The following is a 27,594-nucleotide window of genomic DNA, read 5'->3' on the forward strand; positions in this document are numbered from 1 at the left end:
AGGAATCCCGTTATATTTTTAATCTCACTGAATTCTGCATATCGGATTAGTAAAGAAGTGTTTTATAGGTTAAAAGTTTTGCATCACCTAGAATCTTAGGATTGAGACTTCATTAAAAAATATATATATATATATATATATTAACATAATTTAAATCTCTTATTCAACATCATGTAATCAAAGAAACTACAAAATGATATTGCAAAAGCCTACCAGAAGCCATAACAGTATAGTATTTCATAATAGTATAGTATTTCATTCAAGTTAGATTTCAAAAGGTCACATTCTTCAATTTATTATCAGTTTTTCATTAAATATATGGAAAACTACAAAGCTGTCTAATTTAATATATTAACGCAACATTATTTAGGTTTCATTCGACTTTATGAAGCAAAATCTGTTAATTATGTCGAGGTGATGTAAAACTGTTGGCCATAGCTGTAGATTAGTCCTCATTATTGGTCTAAATTATTCCACTTGTTCCGATTAGCTAAACCAATTACCGGGATCATCTGTTTGCTACACTGCAGTTAGTACAGATTTTTAGGATTTTCTAGTCCGCATTTTAGTCCACTTGTCTGGTACGCTACATTATTATTTGATTAATCAAATAACTTGCCCAAGTTGTGTGCTATGCTACATATTGCAATTTTAATCTTTTTTTTAAAAAAAACCTTGTAAGAAATTAATCAGTTTCATTAGGTATTCTCCCATGCCCTTTTCAGTGGGAGGTAGCCACAGAAGACCATGGCAAAGAGGATTGTATGATTGGAACCTTGGGCCTCATTTAAGAAAGGGCACTAAACATTATGGTGGACCATAATTGCAATTAGTGTGCACGTTCATGATTTCCTTATTTACTGTTGCAATTGTATTCATTATCGTGTGAATTAGTGATCATATTATGGTGCACACTGATTTTATTGTGCCACGCTATGGTAATCAGAATGAATGTGCAATTTGTATGGTAATGTATTTAATTGAGGCAGTCCGCTCTGAATAATGAGAAGCTTTATTCACACCATATTTACTAAAGGGTGATAATCGTAGTGTGCACTTTAAAGTGAGCGATAATTAGTTTGTTTGGAAACCAGGCTTTAACCATTAGGCACACCATTTAAACCTATTTTTCTGGTCTGAAATCTGTCTCGCATCATGGTGGCATTACATGCATTAAAGTTTTTTATACAGAGGAGTAAAAATATACCTGTAAATAACAGTGTGTATTAAGCGTGAATGAATGTTCTAATTTTTTAGGTTTTATTTTATAGTTCATTACATGTGTACAAATAATAGAGTGGTTCAATAAAACACTGGACCAAACAAGGTATTATAATTTAAAACCACCTCCTCCACTACAATTTCTAACTCCTCTGCGTGCAGTTTTAGTTTGCGTTGCCTCTGCCTGTTCACTGCGGATCTGTTGATCGCTCATTTGTGGTCAATGTAAGCCACCTCCACCTTTCACAATAAGCCACTGACCAAAAGATACACCTGGACTGCTGGGGGGTTTTATATCACGGTGGTCACGGCAAGTCTTGGGACATTATCGTGCACATTAAATTATCGCTCACAATACATATAGTGTGCACACTATGGTATACAAATTAGCCAAATACTGTTCATGTAAATTAATGCGTTCTCTGTTAGTAAATGGGACAGAAAATTTAGATTTATCATGCACATTAGGCTCACTATTTAATGTGCACGTTACAGATACATTTAGTGCCCTTTCGTAAATGAGGCCCCTTGTGCTCCAGTTACTTATAACCCACCTGTTTGCTCTTCAGTGTATTTATTTTTTATATTGAGTGAGAAATTATTCTTCATTTAACAGATAAACAACAAAGACTCTGGTAGTTTTAAATGCTGTTTATTAAACAATCACTGGGATATATTTTGTCTCATAAATACAACATATATTTAAGAAGTTTTATTTAAATATTTTACTCGACTCGAACCTTTCCATACTACACATGATGCTGAAATGTTACATTTTTTTTTTTGTGGCACATATTTAACAAGGTGTTTTTTTTGTATGGGTTTTTTTTGTTAATTCAGTTGCAGAAAGGTGACCGATTTGCACAATAGCTTCTAAAAGTCAGTATGCACTGAACTCTGTTTTCTTTGTATTTTAGGCATCTGTTTGTTTTTTTTCTACCTTGCTGGCAAGTGGTAAATAAAGTCCTGTCTTCAGCAACTTCCATACTATTTACTACCAATTTTTTTCTGCTTAATTATTCCTTGGCCAACTTCTGGTATACATGTTACAGCAAAAATCTGAATATTGGCAAATCTTAAGTTACACTGGTAAATGTCAGAAATAAACATAACGCTTTTCCGGACATTTACCGGTAAATCTCAAGACCAAATGTCTCGCTTTCACGAATTGTAAGGCTTCAGGAGTCCTGTGACACAAGAGTCTACCATGCTGCGGCAAGTAAATATATCTATTTAGTGCCTGTATTTGTCATGTTTTGTGTCCTAACAAAAGTGTGATTTTCTGTTGAAAAAACAAATGTCCTAAATTATTTAATTTGCATTTAACAGAATGTGTTATTTTTCATCAAACTACTACGTATTTGGAATACAATATCCTTCAACACCATTGTAAATTGATTTATATGCAAATTTACCAGAATGTTGGTTGTTACACATAAGTCGATCACAATATTGTTCAGTACCATGTTGAATTGCTCAATTGTGCATTACTGTAAGCTTGTTAATGATTATTTTGTTAATGGAAAATATGTATGCAGAAATAATGATTATTTTGTTAATTGACAATTTATATGCAGGAGTAAATACCGGTACATTACCCGATGATATACCTGCATTTACCAATAAGCTTATAAGTAATGATTACCTGGTAAATGTCCGAAAAGCTTTTTCTTTCTTCATAATTTCAGACATTTACCACCTTATTTGCTAAACATTGACATTTACCAGTAAAACTTAAGATTGACCAACCAGATTCAGACTTTTACTGTAACCTGTGCAATATGTGACCAAATTTAAATACAGCAGAAAACGAACACCAAACTTACTGCCTACTGAACACCCCACTTATTTGCATATTTCCAGCTAAGACACAACAACCTGTGCAATGCAACCAGATAGGCACTCCTATGTGTCATGCTGGACATGAAGGCAAACTTACTTTATCAACAAAGGTATCCAGACAAAGGTGAGGTTGATTTCAAAGCAAGTACTGTGTTTTTGCTACAGTTAGTGTCAATGGGGGAGTTTCCATGTGTGGTTATTTACACGTGAATGGCGATGCGCGTGCACGTTTGGGAGAACAACTCAAGGGAATCAGGATTGTGGCAGAGAATAACGGCCACAGAGAGGGATAGGGTCAATCTCATTTACTCATGAGTAGAGGTCTACCTAAATCGCGATTTCGAGGAAATGGGGGAAATTGAGGGGTCACCTCTTTTAGGGGCCAATGCATACCGGACAAGTACGGAGAGAGAAAAAAAAAGAAACCTTGTTTAAGTGAAGTACTACACAACGCAAGCGACGCAAACTACGTATCTTCCTTCTGTAGATAGGTGCTTTTTTATTCGTTCGCTGTTCTGTGTGCATTGCACTTAGGCAAAAAATAATAAAATAAAAAACATCCTTAGACAAATAACATTTACAAATAAAATACTCCAAAGCGGTTAACGTTCTTGGTTACTGTTCAAATGACAACAATATTTTAATCAGCCTATCAGTGCATCTGTACTGGCATTTCTGTGACCTGTACTGTACAGAGGGGGGTGGGACAAAGTCAGTGCTGCATTTTTTTGATTTAGGTTGCTAAAATCTAGTTTTCAGCATTGGAGGTAAAATACCAGACATGGACAACAAAGCAAAAAAAAGCAAAGTACATTTTGGCTGATGATCGTGTCAATATATTTCCCAAAGAAACTGTACATGCAGATGGATGTAATTGTTTTGCACATCTTGTAATGTGTCTGAATCACACATTAAATGAAAGGCTACTACAGAGGCTGCTGAACAGAACGTAAAATAAACTGCTTTCAGAAAACAAACTTGAAAGTCAGCGCAGACAAAAAGTATTCCTGTCGGTTGTAGCCAAGTTAAATCAGTACTACAGGTACGATCTAGCACAGCCACCTCGCTTCAAACAACCTGCTGCTTACTTTTTAAAAGCAGTTAAAATTTTAGACCCGAATAGGCACGTTTTCTTTGTTTTGACTCGGTACTAATAAAATAAATTATTGGATGGGACAAATAGCATGACAAAGAACGTGCTGGATATATTGCCTTTATTAAAAGTGTGCCAGATGCCCTTAGGTAACTGAGTTTTGGGATTGTTTCTAATCGATTTCCACATCTGTATAACTTGGCAAAGCATTGCTTTACACGCCCAACCAATTCAGTGGATGCAGAACGTACAGTCTCATTGTATGGGCAAGTCCACACGAGACAGAATGTCGGCAGCAACTGCTGGGGGATGTTGCATGCTTGCCTTCAACAAATGACAGCACTCTGTTTTAGTAAGGAAGCAAGTACCACTATTTTTAGGCTTTTTATAGTGCTCTGAATTATTGTCTACTTAGGTGCATTTAATGTTTAAACAGGTCTGCGAAATCCTAATTTTATTCCATAGCCTACCCACGGAAAATATGTAAATTTACCGCGATTTAAGTAGACCCCTACTCATAAAACACACCCATTTTCACATGGAAACCCGCATTTCACATGAAAACGTCCACTGCTGCCAATCCAGACAGCCTTGGGAGCATGCGTGGAAGGTGTCTCGCACAGATTTCTATAACCTTGTATCTGCCAGTTTTCAGCCATGGTGATCTGCAGAGCTGGGTTGGACAGTTTCATTATATACCTCGGGCTAATTTATTTTTTCTTTAATTAATAAGTCGTGATAAATTAGTTTAAATATTATTCACTACCAACGACATGCCAGCCCACCAATGGACATTTGAAAAACAATTTGGGCAAGAGCAGTAAAACACATTGTTAAACAACCACACTTGAGGCATTTACAAATCACAGCTTTATTACATGAGCTTAACACTGTGCTTTAGAGTTTCACTCAAACAAGAAGTCACCTGACAACCATAGATATCCAGGTGAGATTCTCTTGTGTATATGTTCTCTGTGCATGGAAACCACATTTTCCCGAGCTGTCTGCGAAAACTGCACAAGAACTTTAACTTGCATGATGTACGGTGAAAAGAGGGTCTTCAAGTAAAATAACCAATGGAAACCCGAAATGCACAATGTCTCGAGAAAAATTAGAACACACATGGAAACACCCCCAATGTTAACTTGAATTTATTTCCATTTATAGTACCAGTTTAAAGACTTTACAACCATAATAATGATTATGGTTAATAAGAAGTATTTTCGTATGGTGCTGAAGTCTTGTATTATTTGCCAGATTGAGGTTGTAGATGGCAGGGGCACATATTTATTAATGTTCATTTATTCATTTCAGACTTACGAACAGCCTCCATTACCAAAGTGACAACAGAATGCCTTTTAAGTAAGCGTTACTGATACAGTATTTATTAATAATAAAAAAATGCTGCTGCTTTAAGAACCAATGCATTTTCTTCATTTGAATGTCTACATTTTACTCATCTGTGCCATAAGTTCTTCGAGACTCTGCTGTGACTTTGGAACCGTTTCACCACCACAAGCAGCTTCCACCTACAATAAACTGTTGACATTCATTGAGTAGCACATATTCATATATTAAAGTAATTTTATGTAGTTCAAGATTAGTGCTAATCTGGGGACTGAATCCAGCTGAATAGAAGTTAGTACTGTAAACATACAAATTAATCTTATGCCAGGATATCCTACAATAAAATAAAAATATACAGACTGCTTACTTTGTATTCCTTTTGCTGTTTTCTGCAGTGTCTGTCATCACACTGGGTGTTGGGCTTTATGACCACTGTGGGGAAGAAATCCTGCATTGCACTGTAACCCAAATAACTTGCTGTACCAAAACCTAAAAGATACCTGTAAAAACCAATTAAAATCATTATTTTCAATGTATATGACAACAGTATTACAGTTACGTTTCCCCCTTGAGGGGAAAAATACATGAATTCACTTACTTGAGAACATTTTGAACTAGAGTTCCTGCAACTACTCCTATGGTGGTAGGCAAGTTGGCAGCACAAACTCCCTCTAGTTTCAGGGTCATCTCATCTATGCTGGAAGCCACCATAAGAGGAGGAACACACTGTAAGAAATTAGGTAATCCAATTCACTGTACAGACACTTCCAAAATATATAATTGAGTCACAGCACAAGTAGGTATTTTATTAAAAGTATAGGGTCAGTTAAGTGCAGTTTTGTTACTGTTACTGCGCAAAAGTTAAATTGTGTCTATATGGTAAAAAAGAATGGTTACAGTAATTGGATTTGCAGCTAAAGTGGGATTTTATATATGAATTTCTATTACACCAGACTGTCACTTCAAAGAACACATTGGTAGAGGTACACAAATGCAGCTTTAAATTTACTCTAATGTTGTTCTAACTCTTTGTTGCTTATCTAATTTTATTTTCAATGTTTTCTGTACATCATGTAACATTTACTCTAACGTGTGAAATCTATTCGGATGTGGACATAAATGGGTGTGCTTAGTGAGTCAGTAAAAAGATGAGTAAAGCTGTATTTTTTTCACGGTTATGATTTCCATGAAATGTACCCATTGTTGTATTATATGGAGTTCCCTGTGATAATTCACATTTCTGAAAATATGTAGTTTCTGTGACTAGCCATCACTGCATCATTATTTACTGACATGACAACTCAGTGATGACAAGCTATATTCCGTATGGCTGCTGTCACTGCCTGCAACTGAGATTTTCTTCCTTTTTTTCTTGTAGAATTGAAACTGTTCTTCAATATGGATGCATACCAATGCTGACGTGCCATCTACTAAATAGCCAGTACATTTTAAAATGTATTCTCTTTTCGAGTGTAACCAAGGAATACTGGGAATGCACGGATGAGGAAACACATTGAAATATATATTTGATATGAAGAGTCGCTTTAAAATGCATTTAGTATACGTTTAAGAGTGAACTGCAAATATTTAAACAGTACACCAGTAAAGTTTCAGCCACAACAGATTCACAAAACATTTACATCTGTGTTGTTGTGGTCTGTTTCTTCTGAATACCCAAATGCACCGTGAGCCAGGATTAACTGTAATCGAAATTATGCACAAGATACCTGTCCACAGTGTGGTGATTTGAGCCCTGTGAGCACTAAATGTGCTCACAGGGCACATATCTGCTGTATTATTGAATTGTGATTTGTCACACTTGAGAATTATTGTATTTCTTGTTCTTATTGTATGACTTATATTGTAACACTTGAATGTATTTGTATTTGCTTGCGATTGTAAGTCGCCCTGGATAAGGGCGTCTGCTAAGAAATAAATAATAATAATAATAATAAATGTCTAACGCGTTATAGCTGTACGGATTCGATTGGTGTCCACCACCTCTGCACTCATCATGTTCTCAATCCTGGGTCTGTCTGTGTGAGGTGTGTGATTGTCACCGGCGCTGACATCCTCTTCCACGCTGCGACTCTGTTTACATTTAAGCAGCTCATTTTCTAATTCCCTCACTCGAAACTTCAGTTCCTCCACAGTAGACAAGTTTATTATAATTATTTAATAATAGTTTTACCCGTCTTGCCAATGAGCCTGAGCTACCGACACGTCTACACTGAATACACGGACTCACTGACTCTACAGTCCTCTCAACAACAAAACCCCAAATCCAAGAATTTATAAACATGAAAAAATTGAACAATTTATTTTATACATTTAACGTTGCTTTTTTGTTTTTATTTGTATGTTTTAAAGCTTCTAGTTATTTTATTTTGTGCTGTATTATCAACAATGTTTATTTATTTGTGTGTATTTTTTTACTTAAAAAATAATTCTATTGTTCCAGATATTGTGGACGGACCTACTACATATACTTCAGTAATTCTGATTTATAGCTCTTATTTGATAACGTATACACATTTTATTTTCTAAACTAATACTGTGTGCAATACTACGTTGCTGGAACGGTAAATTATTGTTTTAAAACCAAATCAGATTACAGGCGGAACTCAAAATATTGCACCAATTTGTACGGTACTGTGTTCAGGAAACACAAAACCTGAACTTTGTGCTTCAGTCGTGTTGCTTCATCGTAGGTTTGCAGTGTTTTGAGTGTGAGATTAAAATTGCTTGCAAATATGACCGAAGACACTACCGCTGTTCGAAAGCAACACCAATTTAACCCGACGCTTCTGCTAAATTATTTGTCCAGCAGGATACAGGGGTTTCCTAAAAATGAAACAGTATTTACTGTTAAGCAGTACAGGTAATTAATATGAACTGTCAGTGTCACACTTCTACTGGTAGGACCGTACTACTGTACCTTACTTCAGTTAATAAACAAAACATTTTATTTTGAATGTACCACAAATAGGTTAACCAACTTTTCTAAATAGTAATGCTATATAGTTACATAGACAGTACGTTACGTGTGAACTGAAAGGCGCTCTAGTAATGTAACGACCAGATGAGTGCAGCAGGAGGCGCTCACCACAACACGGAGGTTGTGCAATTTTCTGCATCCAGTATCTCGAACTTAAATCGTGGAAGTGAATGCAACCCTGTGTTAGACTTAAAGTAATAAATAATCACTCTCTTGCTATTTATGGTTGCCTGTGATACTTAATATACTTGTGTAGAAAACTCAAAAAACATGCTGAAACGTGTTTTTATATTGTGGGATTTAAAAGTGGAAATGTCTGTAATGAGAAGGTGAATTTTTGTGTCTCCATAGTCAATACAGAAGAAATTAATTACAATTGATGTATTTCTTTGCAGATCAGGGCAGTCCAATCCTACTTTTCTCATAAATAAAGCAGACAAAAGATATGTTCTTCGGAAGAAGCCTCCGGGCCCCCTCTTGCCAGGTGCCCACAAGGTAGAAGCCAGTCATTTCAGAACTGTTTTTGCCCATTCCTACCAATTGTTAATGGGTACAGGCTGGGATATAGCTTTTGATACAAAAGCTCTCATGAGAGAAGTTAATGTTCATCATATTTGAGTTTTCTTCAATTATATTATCAGTGACTATATATATATATATATATATATATATATATATGTATATGTAAAAAGCAGTAAAGACAGACCATTACATTCATCAGTCAAAAAATCTAAGTGCAAAACAACTTAAAGATACATATATATCCTCATATTCCCCGTAACAGAGATTATTGCATTTAAAATAGATTTTCTGTAACATTTTAAATTACTAATTGGGTCATTCCCTGTCAAGCTGCAGAGTTTGCAGGACAGTAATGAGATTAGCGTGAAAAGAATTATACCAGAACACTATTTTCTTCCTATCTAAAAAACTTTTCAAGATATGCCCTTACTTTGGGGGGCTGGGAGGCCAATGCCGATGTCAATGTCCAAGCTCCATGAACAGTATTCTGTGTCTTTGATAACTGGTTCATACGCCACATCAACTGTTTTGATTGTTGAAAAAAATCGCTATTTTCATTGACTAGTAACAGAGTGAAACTAGCACCATTAAAATGACCTTAAACAGGCTTTTTAATGAGTGATATTAATTATCTTGAAAAAAAATTGACCATCAATTTACATTCAAACTATTTGCACACTGGATATACAGTTGATAATTTAATTTAACATAAAAATAAAAATGCAATGAAACATGAAATAGGTGGCCTTGCATTTCTAGGAACTCATTCTAAATGACAGCTTCACAAAAACACACTAACATTTTCTTCCATATTTTGAAAGGTGGACAGAGAGTACCATGTGCAGAAGGCTTTGTTTTCAGCAGGATTCCCTGTTCCTCAGCCCTTACTGTACTGTGATGACGTTTCAGTCATAGGAACAGAGTTTTATGTGATGGAGCATGTGCAGGTGTGTATGAGCCTTGTTTGAAACATACTGCACTGAACCAATAATAATAATAATAATAATAATAATAATAATAATAATAATAATAATAAAATAACTGCACACAAATCATTTTCTAATCAGTTAGTCCAATGGTAATTATTAATCTCTGTTTGTTAAAATGGTGCAAAATGTATAGCCTTTATAAATGTTCACCATAGTAAAAGCATAGCAAAGTGTAATAAAGCATAGTGAAAGCATGGTAAACATAGGTCAGCATTGTAAAGCCTAGAGAGGTATGGTAAAGCATATTAAAAAACATGTCAAAAGCTAAAGCATGGGAAAACTGCAAAGATACTGTGCAAATTTATTGTGATAAACATTTATAAGGGAGTTTTCATTGAGTGCATACACAGAAAGCTAAACAACAGAAATGGAGTAATCAGACACCGAATAGTTACATTTCAGTATAAAATTTAACTTGATTGTGTGTGTGACATTCCAGCATTTAAAGGCATTTAAAGGCCAGACCAAGACCAGGGTTGGGAATCACTGCTCTAGCGGCCTGTCTTGCTACAGGAGTGGACACAATTACCTGGGGAAAAGAAATAACCATTTCTTTAAAAAAAAAAAAAAGTCTAACTGTAATTATACAAGATGAAAATTGGCAGCCATACTTTAGTGTATTATATAGTTCATGGAATCTGAGTGAATCCGAACTAAAAGTTAAAATCATTAAGATTGCTTATTTCAGTGATTCAGCCTGATTCAATTGTGCAACTGCAGTCTGACTAACACCCGTGTCTAAAGGGAATCGTCATAAAAGACTATTGGAGTACTCATTCTGCATAGTATGCCGTTTCCAGTTCTTTGCACCTTGCCAATTAAATTCATCATTGTGGATTCCTTTTGATCTGACTAACTTTTGTTTTTTCTAAACCGGTGAAATACAGATCAGTTATGTTTAATGTTACTGACAAATAGACAGCTACTGATTATGCTGTGCTTCCCCTCATTGTTCAATAACCGTTGTGTAATGAGTATTTCATGCAAACATTAAAACTATTTGTTTTATTATGCATTTTAGGGACGCATATTTCGAGATTTGAGGCTTCCAGGAGTTAGTCCCGCTGAACGTTCTGCCTTGTATGTTGCAGCAGTTGAAACGCTGGCAAAGCTGCATGCATTGGACTTGAATGCTTTGGGCCTAAAAAATTATGGTAAAGGTGCTGGCTACTGTAAAAGACAGGTATGACATTTACTTGTTGCAAGGCTAAATGCTGTTTTTTAAGGAGTAAACCTTAGTAAAAAAAAAGTTAATTTTACATTTGCAACAGCACATTGTCAGATCTGTAGTACTGTATATGTTAAGCAATTGCCCACCGTGAAAAATTATGTATAAAATATATATTTTTAAGAATGACGCTTCCAACAATATGATGCCTTTTATTAAACCTTTTATTTTTTTGATTTTCAAATTGTGAGAAGCATTAATCTAAATAAAAATGCTTCTGTTCTTGTGATAACATGTCAGACTTGTAATTCTGGGCTACCGACTGATGCAGCCTATTTGAGCTGAAACTGTTAACTTAATGTAAATGCTGGCCTGTTATAAAAAGAAAGACAACTGGGACAAGGGTCCCTGTAATAGTAAAGTATTACATTTTAAAAATTCTTTAAGTTAAAAAAAAACACCAAAGTTGGACATTAACTTAAATAAAGGGCATATCAACACAACTTAATAAAGTGAAGTAGACAATCCAGGCCAATATGATTTATTAAAAAATCTGAAACAACAAAAAATAAGATGTAATACACCTATCTCTAATGTTGTATAGCTAGTCGAAAAGATAAGTATCTAGTTGTATTGCTCTTTGTAGGTTCTTCAAATGTATTTTGGAATTGTAAAAATGGCACAATTCGTTATTGTAGAAATCCAATTTTATATTTAGTACAGGGTATTTTCTCATGCATTCATGGCTGAAGACATCTGTTTTTTTAAGGTGTTAACTTGGACAAAACAGTACAAGGCTGCAGCTGATACTGATATACCAACTATGAATAGGTTATCCGATTGGCTGATTAATAACCTGCCTTCCAATGATGATGAAGTAACTTTGGTCCATGGAGATTTCCGCTTGGATAATTTAATATTCCATCCCACTGAGGTATGATGCCATCCCCAATATTTTTCATAGATATATTCCAGGACTAAATTACCCCCTAAATGTATTTGTTCTTTTCTCTTATCTATGTTTTTATAGAGTTTTATCAGAATCAGTAATAGACTATTTTTTTTATTTTTCAAAGGCTCGAGTATTGGGAGTGCTTGACTGGGAACTTTCCACCACTGGACATCCAATTGTGGATTTAGCCTACTTCCTAATGCCTTACTCCTGGCCCCAAGGTCTCAACTTTATTGACACAATGGGGGAGATAAGGGGGATAGAAGGTATAATATTCTACAAACCTTTTTTGTCCCCTTTTAATTGCTATAAAAGTGCTTCGGCTGTAGAATGAATAACCTGCCATATTGTTGGGGTGTTGCTGTAGGGGTTTTCCCAGGTGCCAATATTCAGGTTACAAACTGTTCGGTATTTGGAAATTACAGGACATACACCATAAGTGAACCAGAAGTCCTTCTAAACTGGGATCTCTCACACGCTGACTGTATGAATAAAATATGAATCCCTTTTGGAACCAAAACCATTGTTCTCGATCAGCAGTTTTGTGGGTGTAAATTCTCAGTAATGCCTGATAAAAACTGAACAAATGTGCCCACTTCTATATATGTTATTGTGTTCAGTTCTGGTCACCTCGTTACAAAAAGGATATTGCTGCTCTAGAAAGAGTGCAAAGAAGAGCGACCAGAATTATGTCGTATGCTGCAGGCTAATATAATTGAATCTATTCAGTCTTGAACAAAGAAGACTACGCGGTGACCTGATTCAAGCATTCAAAATTCTAAAAGGTATTGACAATGTCGACCCAAGGGACTTTTTCGACCTGAAAAAAGAAACAAGGACCAGGCGTCACAAATGGAGGTTAGATAAAGGGGCATTCAGAACAGAAAATAGGAGGCACTTTTTTACACAGAGAATTGTCAGGGTCTGGAACCAACTCCCCAGTAATGTTGTTGAAGCTGACACCCTGGGATCCTTCAAGAAGCTGCTTGATGAGATTCTGGGATCAGTAAGCTACTAACAACCAAACGAGCAAGATGGGCCGAATGGCTTCCTCTCATTTGTAAACTTTCTTATGTTTTTATGTTAGGGAGACACATACTGCACTTTTTTTTTTTTACCTAATATTGGGTTGGGCCAACATATGACCTGATTACAGCCTTGACACAATGTGGCATAGATTCCTTAAGGTGCTGGAAAGTTTTCAAGGGATAATCCGTTGAGTCGTTAATATTTCACATAACTGGTGCAGAGAGGTAGGCTGAGGATGATAAATGTGTTGTTCAAGTTAATCCCTACATGCTCATGTTGATTCAGTTACCAGTAATCCAATCTTTACACTCCTTACACCACTGTTGCGTATTTTCTTGTTAGTTGTTTTGGCAATTGTTTCCGACTGCAGCAGTTCATCCGTTGCAAGGTTATTAGCGTTGTATGGGTGTACACACAGCTAGCTGTCTCTTAGAGCAATCACTTTTCATGAATTTTGCCATTGCTTGTACACTCTGATGACCAGTGTCTTGCTACTGTGGTACCTGCTCAGCATGGATTCATTATCATGTATTTTTTGTCTATGACATTCTCAGTTTCTGGTAGACTGATTGCAATAATCTACTCCTACAGCTTTAGGGTGAACACGATCAACCTAATTTTCATCTGTAATTCAGGACGATGCCAAATCCAATTGGGTAGACCCAATATGTCCCAATAAAGTGGCCTGTCTGTATATATCAAACTTGTCACTTCCCAACTAGTTTTCTCATTAGTATCATGTTGTTGTTCGTATAAACAACGATTGCATTTATTTTCCTGGAAATTTGATAGATTTGGCTGTTAACAAAATGTTCAAATGCAGAGCACCCACAAGAGGGAGCCAAGACCTTGCTAAAAAAAGTAATAGGGTAAAATAAACCAGAAAAAAGCTTAGTTTCATCTGTTCTACTAGGTGGAAGTGTAAAAAAACACCACTCACCTTTCCTAAATATACAGATTAATAATGAATAATATAAATGGATAAGACATTTTCCAAAAATCTTATTGTTATTAAACATTTTTTTTGTTATATTACAGTATAACATTTTCATGTAACCAGAACGGTGAAACAGATTTGCCATTTTAAAATTACAGGTGATAATAAATTTGAAATAGGTTAATAATAATAATAATAATAATAATAATAATAATAATAATAATAATAATAATATGTCTGTTTAAGGGCCTTTTTATGAATGATAGAATGGTACCTCAAAGTCCAACAATGCCTTAAACATCTAATTTCTATATTATACCATGAGCCCTGCCCAATATAAATCTGATAGTGCTCATACAGTTTGTAATTTATTCATTTTTTTAAAAAAGGAGAAAAGAAAAAAAATGACTACATTACTAGGTGACGTTGATGTTAACGGTTTAAGCAACAGGATAACAATCATGAAATCAGAAAATCGGAAACAATGCAGCTGGCAGTGTTTGTCACAAAGTAAATGGAATATACTACAACAAACGAACCCCTGATCTGCATGTTACTTTCAACAATATTGTTGTTAGATGTCCTAATAATGGCTAAGTTAGAGTATGTCAAAAGTAAAGATCATGGTACCTTGCAGGGGTAATATTTTACTAATGAAATATGATGAGAGATTCCCATGGAGCTGGATTTATTGGATTTTGCTAGTACAGAATACTAAGAATTAGAATTGCCAGATGTGGAACTTTAATAATGGATCAAACCATTACTAATCAGAATACCATGAGGCAAAAAGAGAAACTAGGTTGAGAAGGCTCTCTGGCAATGATTTATTCAGTATATTTATTCAGTGTATTTGTAAAGTATAAAGTCCCTCATTCCCAAGATTCAATGAAATGGCCTTGAGTACTTTTATAAATGATGTAAAAGTATTCAACAATACAATAGACATAGTTCAATGAGTTTTATCAGAGATTGTATGTAAAATGTAATGTAATTTCGCGTTCTACAATATTGCTGTGAGATGAGGAGCTTGGTCTGATTTAACCCAATGCTGAAACCACCTCAAATTATCAAGATTTACACAACACTCTAATCCTGAAAGCAATCAGGAAAATAATACATGCAAAAAAGGCACAGATAATAGCTGAATAACAAGAATGAAAACACTGGACCAAAGACAAATCATTCAAATGTGGCAAGATAACTTAAACAAACTGAATGTATGGCTGCATTATATTGATGTGCTACTGTCCCTTCCGGAAGTTGGAGAGTTCCTCTTTGTCCACTGTGTCTACATTTAATGTGTGGTAAAACTATAAGTCAAGTTGTGATGCCTTTAAACATTTTTCTACTTGACTTAGGGATATATATTTAAAGCATTAACTTAAGTCTTCATTTAACTCCTGTTGTTTTGTTTTTTTTGGAAAGACAGATGTTCCCCGTTAGAAATGCATTTGCATGTTGAATTAGTAGTTGTTGTTTTTAAGCTAACTTGAGAGTGCTTAAGAGAGCTTAATTTATATTATTTGTTTGTTAAATTAGTTATTCTTACAGCTACAGCTTTACCTCATGAATAATATATTCACAGCAAAATAATTGGAATGCAGTGAAAATAGTCTACAATCTATTGAAACCAATTTCTTCTTGGATTTAGCTATGCTGCATTGTATTGTCAATCTTATCGTGTCCAGCTGTTATCCTAGAAGAACACTAGAGTACCTCACTTTGGAATTTCTCACCTTACAGTATCATTTATAACCACTTTTTCAGGAATTCCAGCACCTGAAGAACTGGTTTCCATCTACTGCCAATGTCGACATCTTCCACACTCATTGTCTCAGTGGAACTTCTTTGAAGCCCTTGCCTTTTTTAAGATGGCTGGAATAGCTCAGGTAGGGTTTCCTATGTAACTGATATATATATATATATATTTTTTTTTATTATTATTTTTTAATTAATTAAATATTTTTTTAGGTGTAGAAATTCAAGTTTGGGCTAAGAAACATTTATATTTGCAATATGGTGCTTTTATCATCAGTGGAAAGCAATACTATGCTAAAGGAGAAGAGCTTCTAATCTCTTTAATATTTTTTTACCTCACTATATTTAATAACTTCAGCTGAGCAAGGCAGTTTATTTTGCTTCCTAAAGTTATATTCTTTGAGATTAACCTTCTGACAGCTGATACATCCGTCACAGTGCTTTCATTAAGTTTGGGTCTAGAGAAAATTGCCTTTTCTGCTGAGCAGTACATTGTCAGATCTTGCTACTGATACCACATATTGGAAACTGAATAAATGTAAAATAACTACCTGCCTTCAGATAAATTAGTCTGAATATCTGGAAACCAAGTAGAAATACATTATAGGTTTTCATTCATTGGTAAGATTTCCTTACCCAGGTTTATTGATTTTTGTAGTTGCAAATATTCAGGTCACATATTGAAGATGCTACTGTCAGCATGGAAAAAAGATTTGGTTTAGATTTGCATCTCACTGCAGTTATGTTTACTGGAGTTTAAATACAGTATTAAATGCAGAACGACTACTAATTGTGCTACTAAAAGTCGAATAGGCCAATTCGTTGTGAACGTACCACTAATATACCAAAATGTTATTTATATGTGAATGGATTGTAACTGGAACTGTACTTTCGCCCATCTTAAACCACATGCTTCAAAATTGCTCCACAATCACGTGACATAGACAAACAACATTTTTTTTGATTAAAGAAGAATAACAAAATGAATAAAAGTCCAGAAAAGTGTATAAATAAATTAATTTAAATGATAATACCCAAACACTTGACCCCAGCTGAAATGTATGACTAAATGCATTAACAGAGACAGTGGCTAATATCGACTAGGATATTCTACCTGCCTGCTGATAATTCACACAAATGTCTGTCTCCCAAAGACAGATGTGACCTTACAGACAACCAGTTTAATAAATGCATCTGAATTAAGTAGATTTGTTGTAGAAAAAACAAACAAACAAAAAAAGCTGGAAATAGTTGTAAATGTTTTAATTGCTTTTATTTTTGTTTTAAAGCAAAGTACTGCCCTAATGTAGCCATCTTAAGTTTTACTCATTTAAATATTCATGTAGCATTGATTTTATCTTTGTTATTCATCATCTGTTGAAGGCATTTCTAAATGAATATAAAAAGTACAATCTGCTACAGTCCCAACAACTCAAGGCACTGCTGGCTGAAGAGTGGTTATTTAAAATCCACTCCCCAAACCAAGACTTTGAAGTCTTTGAAGTTTACTAAAATTAATTAAACCAGGAAATCTGCTGCACTGCATATAATTCAAGAGAGTAGCTGATATAAATTCTTTGGTTTGAGTATATATAAGAGATTGGGTATATTTAGAGGGCGGAAAAATTTACTTCTTAAAAATTGTAGACCAGAAAATAACATTTGCAAGTCTCACTAAGTCTCACAATTACTGCTGTGGTTAAGGCTATTTACTGATAGACAGAAGACCTCATTACTACTGCTCCTATAACAGTAAGTCATTTGCACTTAAAGGCACAGTCATTGGCATTCTGCAAGGTGTATTTAAAAAGAAACAGCAAATGTGTTATATAAGGGGTGGTTTGAGGTATCTTCTGCTTTATCTTTTCAGCTGCAAGATAAAGAGAAATGAACTGTAAAAAAAAAAAAAAGAAAACCTCCAAGGAGTACCTGTCTTTTAAATTATTGTTACTTCAGCAAAACAGATTGATTCAATTGGTTCTTTAAAGAAAGTGTTTGATTTGTTTTATTATTATTTCTTTTTTTGTGGAAATTATAGGGAATCTATGCACGTCATCTTCTTGGAAATGCTAGTGCTGAAGATGCCTATAAGTTTGGTGACAGTGTTAAGCCTTTGGCAGAAGTGGGACTCCAGATTGCAGAGAGGTAAAAGTGTAAAATAACCCCCAAACTGTAGGTATGCTGGTTTAAAAACAAACAACAAATGTTTGTGTAGGAATATCTATAATTGTTTGCATGGCACATTGTCACAAAGACGGCCGGAGTGGGTGGCGTCAGACCAGAGCCAGGAAATAAAACAACAAGAGAGAGGTGGAGTTTGGTGGAGCTGAGCGAATGGTCTCGCTCAGCATTTAATAAATAAACAGAACAGCGAAAAATAAAAAGGTTGTAACACAAAAACACAGGGCACAGCACTTGAGGCCAAAATAAATAGACTAACAAAAACGGACTAGACAGACAAACACGGTGAGCAGATACTTTAACTATTCTTTTTATAATTCACAATTACCTCCGTCTCCAATCCCGTTCTCCACTCACCGAACACCCAACCCCGAGTGAATGAAAATGTGTCTATATATACTGTTGTGCTGGGATTCAATTACTAATTAATTATTCACTTGAATCCCAGCACGTGAATTCATTACATGCAACCCCGTGCTCACATATTACATTTAACCAGCACGTGAAGTGATTTGTGCCCTCCTCGTGCCTAAATACAAATCTACATTTTTAAATACACGTGAAACACAGACCCGTTTATATCCCGTGTACCAATCTCTATACACCAACATTAACACACGCAACATACAACACATAACACACACATGCACACAGGGGCGGGGCACATTGCCACACACATATACTATCTTTGTGATCTGTGATGGTGCATAGCCACTATTCTTTAGAGAATTTTGTGTTAATACTTTTGGGTATCAGTATTAGCCTCTTGGTCTCATAGCTACCCCTGCTGGGGAAGAACTGAAATTGATGCAGGATAAAGTTGTTGACTCTCAGCGTGCGTTTCAGCCCAGAGCTTTAAAAAGATTTGGTATCCCACACTGCTTAACAGCTCAAGCTATGTAGAAATAACTTGAAGCATAAAGTGGTCACAGAAATCAGATTCTCCTAAAACATTGCATGTTGAGGATTTGTTCAGCCTTGATCTTCAGTTTCTTGTCTAGTATGATTCGTATTATACAAGAATCATTTTGAAAAGCTAGTAGTACAGTTGCAGTTCATTCTGGTGTTGTTCTGGTGTTAATTTATTTAGTGCTTAATACATTGACTGTTGCTACCCAATAATAATTTTGACAAACACAAATGTGTTTAATTCACATTGGGGGGGGGGGGGAGCATGGACTACAAAGTAGCATCAGCAAAACCATTTGATAGAAATATTCTTGGCAACAGGCTGCTATTTCTATGGATCCTTTATGATATTTGTTTATTCAAACTGTTGTGTTATAGTGTGACTGGATAACAGGATTTTGAATCCCATTGAAAGTGAATGGCAGAAAAATTCCTTATGACGTATAATGTTGCACAAAGAATTTGTAAAACTGTATTTTTCTCATTCTGGTAGGGGTGCTTATTCTCCAGCCAAGCAATTAATTGGAGTTAAAGGTCTCTTCCAACAGTCAGCAAAGGGGAGGCTGATTCTTAGCCAGGTGAAAGAGTTCATGAAACAACACGTGTTTCCAGCTGAACAGGTCAGCAATGAAAAGAGCATGACTGTGGTTATTATACAACTTTTCACTGGCAATCTGATGTAATCTATAAATGACTCTATAGTCCTGTATAAAGACCAAAGACAATTAATAATAATAAATAAGAACCAATATTATTATAATATTAGAAAGAACCACATTTATTTTAAACTCCTCAATGTCTTACTACAGTGTGATATTTTAAGCAACAAAATAAATCAATAAAAAATTATATACTGTATATATATATCTTATTATTATTAATTTCTTAGCAGATGCCCTTATCCAGGGCAACTTACGATTGTTACAAGATATCATTATTTTTACATACAATTACATGATTTTTTACACATTATTTTTACATACAATTACCCATTTATACAGTTGGGTTTTTACTGGAGCAATCTAGGTAAAGTACCTTGCTCAAGGGTACAGCAGCAGTGTCCCCCACCTGGGATTGAACCCATGACCCTCCGGTCAAGTCCAGAGCCCTACTCCACACTGCTGCCCATATATAAAATGTATTAAAATAGTTTTTTTTCATTTATCTACACATCCTACCCCACAACTTCCAAGTGAAAAAAAATATTCTAGAAATTTGTAAATTCTGAAATAGCTTGGTTGGATAACTGTCCACCCCCCTTGTAATAGCAATCCAAAATTAGCTCAGGTGGCCTCCACCTGTGTTAAATTGTAGTGATTCACATGATTTCAGGATAAATTCAGCAGGTCCTGTAGGTTCCCTCTGCTGGGTAGTGCATTTCAAAGCAAAGACTCAACCATGAACACCAAGGCGCTTATAAAAGAACTCCAGGACAAAGTTGTTGAAAGGCACAGATCAGGGGATGGGTATAAAAAAATATCAAAGGCCTTGAATATCCCTTGGAATACGGTCAAGACGATTATTAAGAAGTGGAAGGTGTATGGCACCACCAAGACCCTGCCTAGATCAGGCAAGAGCAAGAAGGAGACTGATCAGAGAGGCTACCTAGAGGCCAATGGCAACTTTGCAAGAGCGCTACAGGCTTTTATGGCCAAGACTGGTCAAAGTGTGCATGTGACAACAATATCCTAAGCACTCCACAAATCTGGCCTGTATGGTAGGGTGGCAAGAAGGAAACCAAGAAGAAAGCCCACCTTGAATCCTGTTTGAAGTATGCAAAAAAACACTCAGGAGATTCTGTAGCCATGTGGCAAAAAGTTTTGTGATGTGACGAAACTAAAATTGAACTTTTGGGCCTAAATGCAAAGCGTTATGTTTGGCGCAAACCCAACACAGCACATCACCCAAAGAACACCATCCCTACTGTGAAGCAGGTGGTGGCAGCATCATGTTATGGGGATGTTTCTCATCGGCAGGGACTGGGGCACTTGTCAGGATAGAAGGGAAAATGAATGGAGCAAAGTACAGAGAAGTCCTTCAGGAAAACCTGCTGCCCTCTGCAAGAAAGCTGAAACTGGGACGGAAGTTCACCTTTCAGCATGACAACGACCCAAAGCACACAGCCAAAGCTACATTGGAGTGGCTAAGGAACAAAAAGGTAAATGTCCTTGAGTGGCCCAGTCACAGCCCCGACCTAAATTCAAATGAAAATTTGTGGCATGACTTGAAGATTGCTGTCCATTAACGCTCCCCAAGGAACTTGACAGAGCTTGAACAGTTTTGTAAAGAAGAATGGTCAAATATTGCCAAATCTAGGTGTGCAAAGTTGGTAGAGACCTATCCCAACAGACTCACAGCTGTAATTGCTGCCAAAGGTGCTTCCACCAAGTATTAACTCAGGGCGGTGGAGACTTATCCAATTATGATCTTTCAGTTTTGTATTTTTAATATATAATTTAAAAAAAACTTCTTTCCTCTTAACAGTGTGGAGTATGGTGTGTAGATAAGTGGAAAAAATCCTCATTTAAATGCATGAAACTCTGAGGCACTGACACAACAAAATGTGAAAAAAGTTCAAGGAGGTATAGACTTTCTATAGGCACTGTTTATATATATATATATATATATATATATATATATTACTAAATATGATTTTATATATTTTGTTTAAATATACTTGTTACAGAACAAATAAATAAATAACTTTCTCACTGCGGTGTAGAATTCTCGGAGGAGTCCGTTGAGTTTGTGAACGTTTAAGTTATTTACATCATCGAGTTTGAATTTTAGGAAGCCAGAAAACACTGAAAGCACTGATTTTAGTGTTTGTCATATATTTTGTAATTCATTTTCTGTTACCTCACAAAATCACTGTCCAGGAGGTCCAGATGCAGGATTGACTGCCATTTTGCTAAGTTGCGTGAAGACAGGAAGGACACTCAGTGTGATGACGTAATTTGAAGGAGTATGTAAAAAAAAAACTGTTGACTGTAAGCAGCGTAGTTGGATCTAATTTTTGTCATGTGATGAGGTTTTAACCAATCACATGCCAGAATTTCTAAGGACTGCAATTTGTTTTAAAGAGGGTGGAAGTTTGTTTTTGTTCACAAAACACATTTTTAGTTTTTAATGATGTACCTTTATAAAGGAGCTTGGAAGGAATTGTTTTATACCATTGTAAGAACGTTGTTTAATATTGTTTTGTAATCTGTGTTTTCTGTTTTAGGAGGTTTCTGAATATTACATAAAAAATACAAATTCACCACTGAGATGGAAAAGTCCTGAAGTGATTGAGAAATTGAGGGTGAGTGAGCCTTCAAGTTTAATGCGTTATATCATGCAAACGGTAATTTAGACTGTACCATATTTAGGTTTCAACACCATGTTTTTCATAAAGCTTTTGAGGAGCCTAACTTCATTTTTTAGCTTCAACCTCTTATATTGGTTTCATATGAATCAATCATAAATTAAAAGAAATTGCTCCTATGTTTTGTTTCTATAAGGTTAATAAAGCAACCTGACTGGATAGCAATATTCTGATAATTTAAATGAACAAATATAGTAATTACCATTTATTGAATAACATTAAAAGAAAACATACACACACACGCACATACACACTGGAATTCCTGTTTTGCAGAAATTAACATCCAGCAAAACAGAAAAAAAGGTTTGCATTTACATTAGCACCGGGTGACGCAAGTGTGCACGGAAGCATTTTTCTAATTTCTACTAAAACAATTTGGAAGCATTTAAAATGTTTATTGTGGGAAACTCAGTGTGTGAGTTTTGCTTTCATCTTTAAAATCTGCTTTGGTAACCTTGGGAGGAAACAGCATTTCTACAATAACTTGTTTGTAGCACGGCTCCAGACTACGACTAGAATGGTTGCCAATGCAACAACAAAAACAAAAAATATGTACCATTGGCACTTGGAGTTGGTGGTTACAGCCTCTGATTAAATAACTGTGAATTACTACAATAGTTAATATTGTGGACATAGTGCACTTATTTCCAAATTATCCTGCTAAAAGGTGACTTTGGGTCAAGTTTGTCCAAAGGAAAGCTTTTCATGAGATGTCCAGTTCCATGATTTGCGGTGATTATTTTACGTCTGACAGCTTTGTTAATGAAAATAGTAACATGAAGAGTTTTTTTTTTTTGTCGTCTTCGTCAATTAAATTACTTTCAGAATACATTTCAGTCTCCGCTTCAACCTCACCTCAGATAGGTGCACGGGAATGGGTTGCATGGAAAAAAAGTATTCCTGAAAGTAAAATCAACCAGCTTGTCAGCCCACTTCAAGTTCAAGATTTCTGGTGCAGAAATCGTAAAAGAATGATTCCGCTCATCCAGCTAGATAAGCTTTGCATTTACAGTGTTATCTTTAAAAGATTATAATGTTGATATGCTAAATAATCTGTGCGGCCCTCATGTAACTTTTTTTTCTTGCCCATTATGAAAGTAACCTAAGTACGGCCTGAAAGCCAAAAAAATATTTTCTATGTGATTCAGCCTCGTCTGTACCAATATCATTGATGACCGAAGATAGTTCTTAACTCTTCAAGCTGGAGAATGAGCGTTCTGCAACGCAGGGTGAAACAGGCGTAGTCAGAAGAATTCTTAGAAATGTGTCTGTAGCATGTTCCACAAGTATTCATTTCCTTCTGTTTTTAGAAATATGATGACTTCATAGAAATGCATTTACCGTATAAGGGACCTTTTCATTTTAGGCATTTTTATAACTTTGATTTCATGTTAACGTTTTTAACATGAAAGATCATTAATCACCTTTAGCACCCACTTATTTTTTTAAAGACTGCATTTATCAGGCAAACAAAGTTTGGTATTCAGTTTAGCAAACATTAGGGTCTAAACAGCAGTGGAACAAATACTATTTAAAAAATGAAACTAGGCATCCCCCTGGCCCTATTTAGATGCACCACTGATTATTATGGCTGCGTTCCTAAATTCAGAGCTGTGAAGCAACAACTCTCAAAATATTCCTAAACTCACCGTTGAGTTTATCTATATATATATATATACAGTATATATATCATTATTTTTTTATGTATTATTGTATAACAAATAAAACGCAGCAAATATGACAATGTAACTACAACCTATTTTTAATTAATATATATATATATATATATATATATATATATATATATACTGTATATATATAGATAGATAGATAGGTAGATAGATTTTACGAAGTAATGCAGCATATTTAATAAAAACTTGTATTTAAGATTTTGTAATATTCCTTTTAGATTCTGAAGCTGCAGGCCGATATGCAGAATCGTTCATTGTAAATTTTACCGTTTAGTTTAGGAATGCAATGAAGCGTTCCTAAATACCCAGAAGTGTTTTTGTTGAGTCAACACTCAGCAGTACCGTTGAATTTAGGTATGCACGCAATGCTTCAGACATGTCTACATTGGTACGGTATTTTGATATATTTGGTCCGTACCTGGCAGGAGAAAGCTAAAGCCTCCGGACTCTGGAACCTGTTCTTGCCTGCAGTCAGTGGCCTGAGCCAGCTAGATTATGCTTTCATTGCTGAGGAGACAGGGAAATGCTTCTTTGCTCCGGATGTTTTCAACTGTCAGGCTCCAGGTAAATCAACCAATTCTTATTCTAATAACACGTTAGACATCTATGCAGGATGTTTACTGCTTTCTGTTATAAATAAACCATTTGTATCATTAGTTTGACACATTTTTTGCAGCAGCAGTGTCAACCGTGGTCCTTTTCTGGCCTCATTTTTAGCCATTTAACTTTCTTAAATAAATTGTGTGTTGAAGAAAAATATTAGCATTGACAAGAGAATGAATAGTGCATCTAAAAACCCTTGAATAAGTGCATAAACCTACCCATAAACACTATAGGGGACAGTTTAAAGATTCAAAGAACCACATTACATTATTTAATTGTTTTTGTACAGCTACTGTATATTCAAGCTGCAGTAAATATATATTTCTTCATTTCTAAGTACTGTAACAAGAATGAATTCCTTAAGTGATCCACAGGTATATTAGATATTTCTTACCTTTTTGACCTTGTGAGACAGTTAACAAATACATATTTTCATATTGTTTTTATTTGTATAATGGTTAATTGTATTTTATCATAGCATCCAGATTGCTTCCCAACCAGTATTAACAGGATTAACCTTATCATATATTTTAGTACTGAAAATACGTTAACTTTGACTACTTTGGTGTTTGCCACAGATACAGGGAATATGGAAGTGCTTCACTTATACGGCACAGAGGAGCAGAAGAGACAGTGGCTGGAGCCTCTTCTTAAAGGAGACATTCGCTCTTGCTTTTGCATGACTGGTAAGGATTGTTATCTTTCTAAAATGAGGTAAAACAGAAATACTAAATGTTAAACTAATCCTAAATCAAGCTGTGTTAACATTAGTGATGTTAATAGTTTAAGTGTATATTGATAGAGTAAGATTTGTCTTCTTTACATTAAAATAGTCTGCACAGTGATTGTTAAAACTAACAAAGTCTTTATTGTGGAAACAGCAGAGAAACAAATATTTTTCAATACGAAATGAATCTCCCCAGGTCTCACTTGGTGTTAATTTGAGCTGCAACTGGCCTCAGCACATGTCTTTGAGCACTTGTCTGGCATCAGAGATGATATGTCTGAGCAGAGTCACAGCAACCACATTTCTAGCCTACGTGCAGAAAATCACATAACAGCTACACCCAAAACCATAAAAAAAAAACATTTTCTGCTACCTCAGCTCTTTCAAAAAGAAACACATTTTAATTACTTTTACTCTGCTCCCTCCTCCACTGTGTCCCTGTCTACTTTACAAGCTGAGTGTCACATAATTCAAACATATCCATCGAGAGAGAGAGTCCTTAACAACCCCCTATAGCAACCATACATTCCTAACCAATTGCCCTTGTATCTGCAAGAGATGCAATATTTCCTACAGCCTATGGATTCCTTCAGTTGCTATGCGTATTCTTTACACATTCAATTTAAATATCATACCGTAATTCATATTTTTTCAATGTGTAAAACACCCAGACACAGCTTACTGGAGCGCTGGTTTTAGTTTTGTTTTGTTCAGGCTTTCACCCCTGCTGACCTCAATGAATAAAGTTACTTGTGGCCACTTACTTGTAACCAGTGAGTCCTCATAATTGCAAAAGAAAAACATGAAAGAGTCCATGTAGTGGTTAAAATATTCATATAAATGTATTGGATTATAGCCAAATCAATTGTATATGTATATCTATGAGGCTAGGAGTGTATGACAAAGATTTGTTGAAGATTTGTGCAAAATGAAGCTAGTTATTGTGTTCACCATGTAGTGTGTGACAGGCAGAGACCTATGAACAGATGGACACAACTAGGCAAAGTTGTGAAAGAGAATGGCTGACAGTGCCAGTACAGGCATGTGTCTGTCAGAAAGCAGCATTACATTTACCACTAGAAGTTCAATTTGCCCATCATGTTGGGCATTATCTGTTTTTAGACATATCTGTTCTCACTGTAACATAGGCGAATATATGAAAATTGTAATAGTGTATAATGGCAACTTACTGCAGAAGCGTATGTACAATAGTAAAAACTTTTTTTCTTGATACCAGTTTTTCCTCCCGGTGCCACCTGAAAAAGCTTTATGAAAACACTTGTAATTCTGTATGGTAATTTCAGTCTTGTCCTCGAACTCCAAGATTGGTATTCATTTAAAACAACATGACATTAAATTATTTTTTTTCAATCACAGGATAGAACAAGAAATAAAATCAATGCTTATTTTTTCAATCTGCTGTTTATAGAGCCTGATGTAGCTTCCAGTGATGCCACCAATATGGAATGTAGCCTTCAGCAGAATGGAGACAGCTATGTGATCAATGGAAAGAAGTGGTGGAGTAGTGGTAAGTCATACATATATACTACTGACAAATGTTTATAAGACCCTTAATTGAACTGATAATTTGCTTAATTAGACCTTTTTAATTGTTTTCAGCTCTTAAAGATTTGCAGAGTTCAAGTTACTTATAAAATGTGATAGCAAACTAGAAATCTGCAACTGTTTAAGAGCTGAAAACAAGTAAATGTCTAATTAAGTAAATTATCTGTTCAATTAAGGGTTTAATTAAGTAATTGAGAACTCAGTTGGAATGAAAACCAACAGACACTGCTCTAAATCACTGCAGGAAAAGCAATTAAAAAATTAAAAAATAAACATAAAAAGTGCTGTGGCTTTTCTGTTCTGTAGCACATCATGGATCGTTATTGCTGTGTTACCTATTTGACAATGTGGGCAACAATCCTTACACTGTCAGTGCACTAGAGCGGACATTTTGAAAAGAGCTTTGAAACAGACTTTAAAGTTATAAGCGTAAAAAGCGTTGTCAGAATGTTAACAATGAAAACAAAATTACAGGTACATTATTTAAACAGTAGTAGCAACATGTGCGGACGTGTAACGCTGTGTTTCTCGGTAACGTGTAACATGTGCGGACGTGTAACGCTGTGTTTCTCGGTTAAGTGTAACATGTGCGGACGTGTAACGCTGTGTTTCTCGGTTAAGTGTAACATGTGCGGACGTGTAACGCTGTGTTTCTCGGTAACGTGTGACGCTTACTTGCGTTGGACAAGTC

At 35.4% G+C, this 27,594-nt stretch overlaps 1 protein-coding gene and 1 long non-coding RNA gene across 2 annotated transcripts in view; one reads left to right on the top strand and one right to left on the bottom strand.

Moving 5' to 3' along the window:
- Positions 1-2,346: 2,346 nt before the first annotated feature.
- On the bottom strand, positions 2,347-7,430 carry LOC117435364 (uncharacterized). Its single transcript, XR_009319919.1, has 3 exons — positions 6,102-7,430; positions 5,871-6,003; positions 2,347-5,685 (listed from the first exon to the last, which is right to left on the bottom strand). It is a non-coding gene; the product is annotated as an uncharacterized LOC117435364 (long non-coding RNA).
- Positions 7,431-8,184: 754 nt separating this feature from the next.
- The window catches only part of acad11 (acyl-CoA dehydrogenase family, member 11), a 52,190-nt gene continuing 32,780 nt past the window's right edge, over positions 8,185-27,594 (top strand). The window contains exons 1-13 of the mRNA XM_033993412.3: positions 8,185-8,384; positions 8,897-8,996; positions 9,845-9,970; positions 11,034-11,195; positions 11,950-12,114; positions 12,257-12,398; positions 15,869-15,990; positions 17,898-18,004; positions 19,443-19,569; positions 22,176-22,253; positions 24,433-24,571; positions 25,189-25,296; positions 26,767-26,865. Of these exons, the coding sequence (XP_033849303.3) occupies positions 8,257-8,384; positions 8,897-8,996; positions 9,845-9,970; positions 11,034-11,195; positions 11,950-12,114; positions 12,257-12,398; positions 15,869-15,990; positions 17,898-18,004; positions 19,443-19,569; positions 22,176-22,253; positions 24,433-24,571; positions 25,189-25,296; positions 26,767-26,865 (1,603 nt within the window). The 5' untranslated portion in view covers positions 8,185-8,256. The remainder of the gene's footprint in view (positions 8,385-8,896; positions 8,997-9,844; positions 9,971-11,033; positions 11,196-11,949; positions 12,115-12,256; positions 12,399-15,868; positions 15,991-17,897; positions 18,005-19,442; positions 19,570-22,175; positions 22,254-24,432; positions 24,572-25,188; positions 25,297-26,766; positions 26,866-27,594) is intronic.

Source organism: Acipenser ruthenus, chromosome 3 (genome assembly GCF_902713425.1).
Source record: "Acipenser ruthenus chromosome 3, fAciRut3.2 maternal haplotype, whole genome shotgun sequence".
Classification (NCBI taxonomy): Eukaryota; Metazoa; Chordata; class Actinopteri; order Acipenseriformes; family Acipenseridae; genus Acipenser; species Acipenser ruthenus.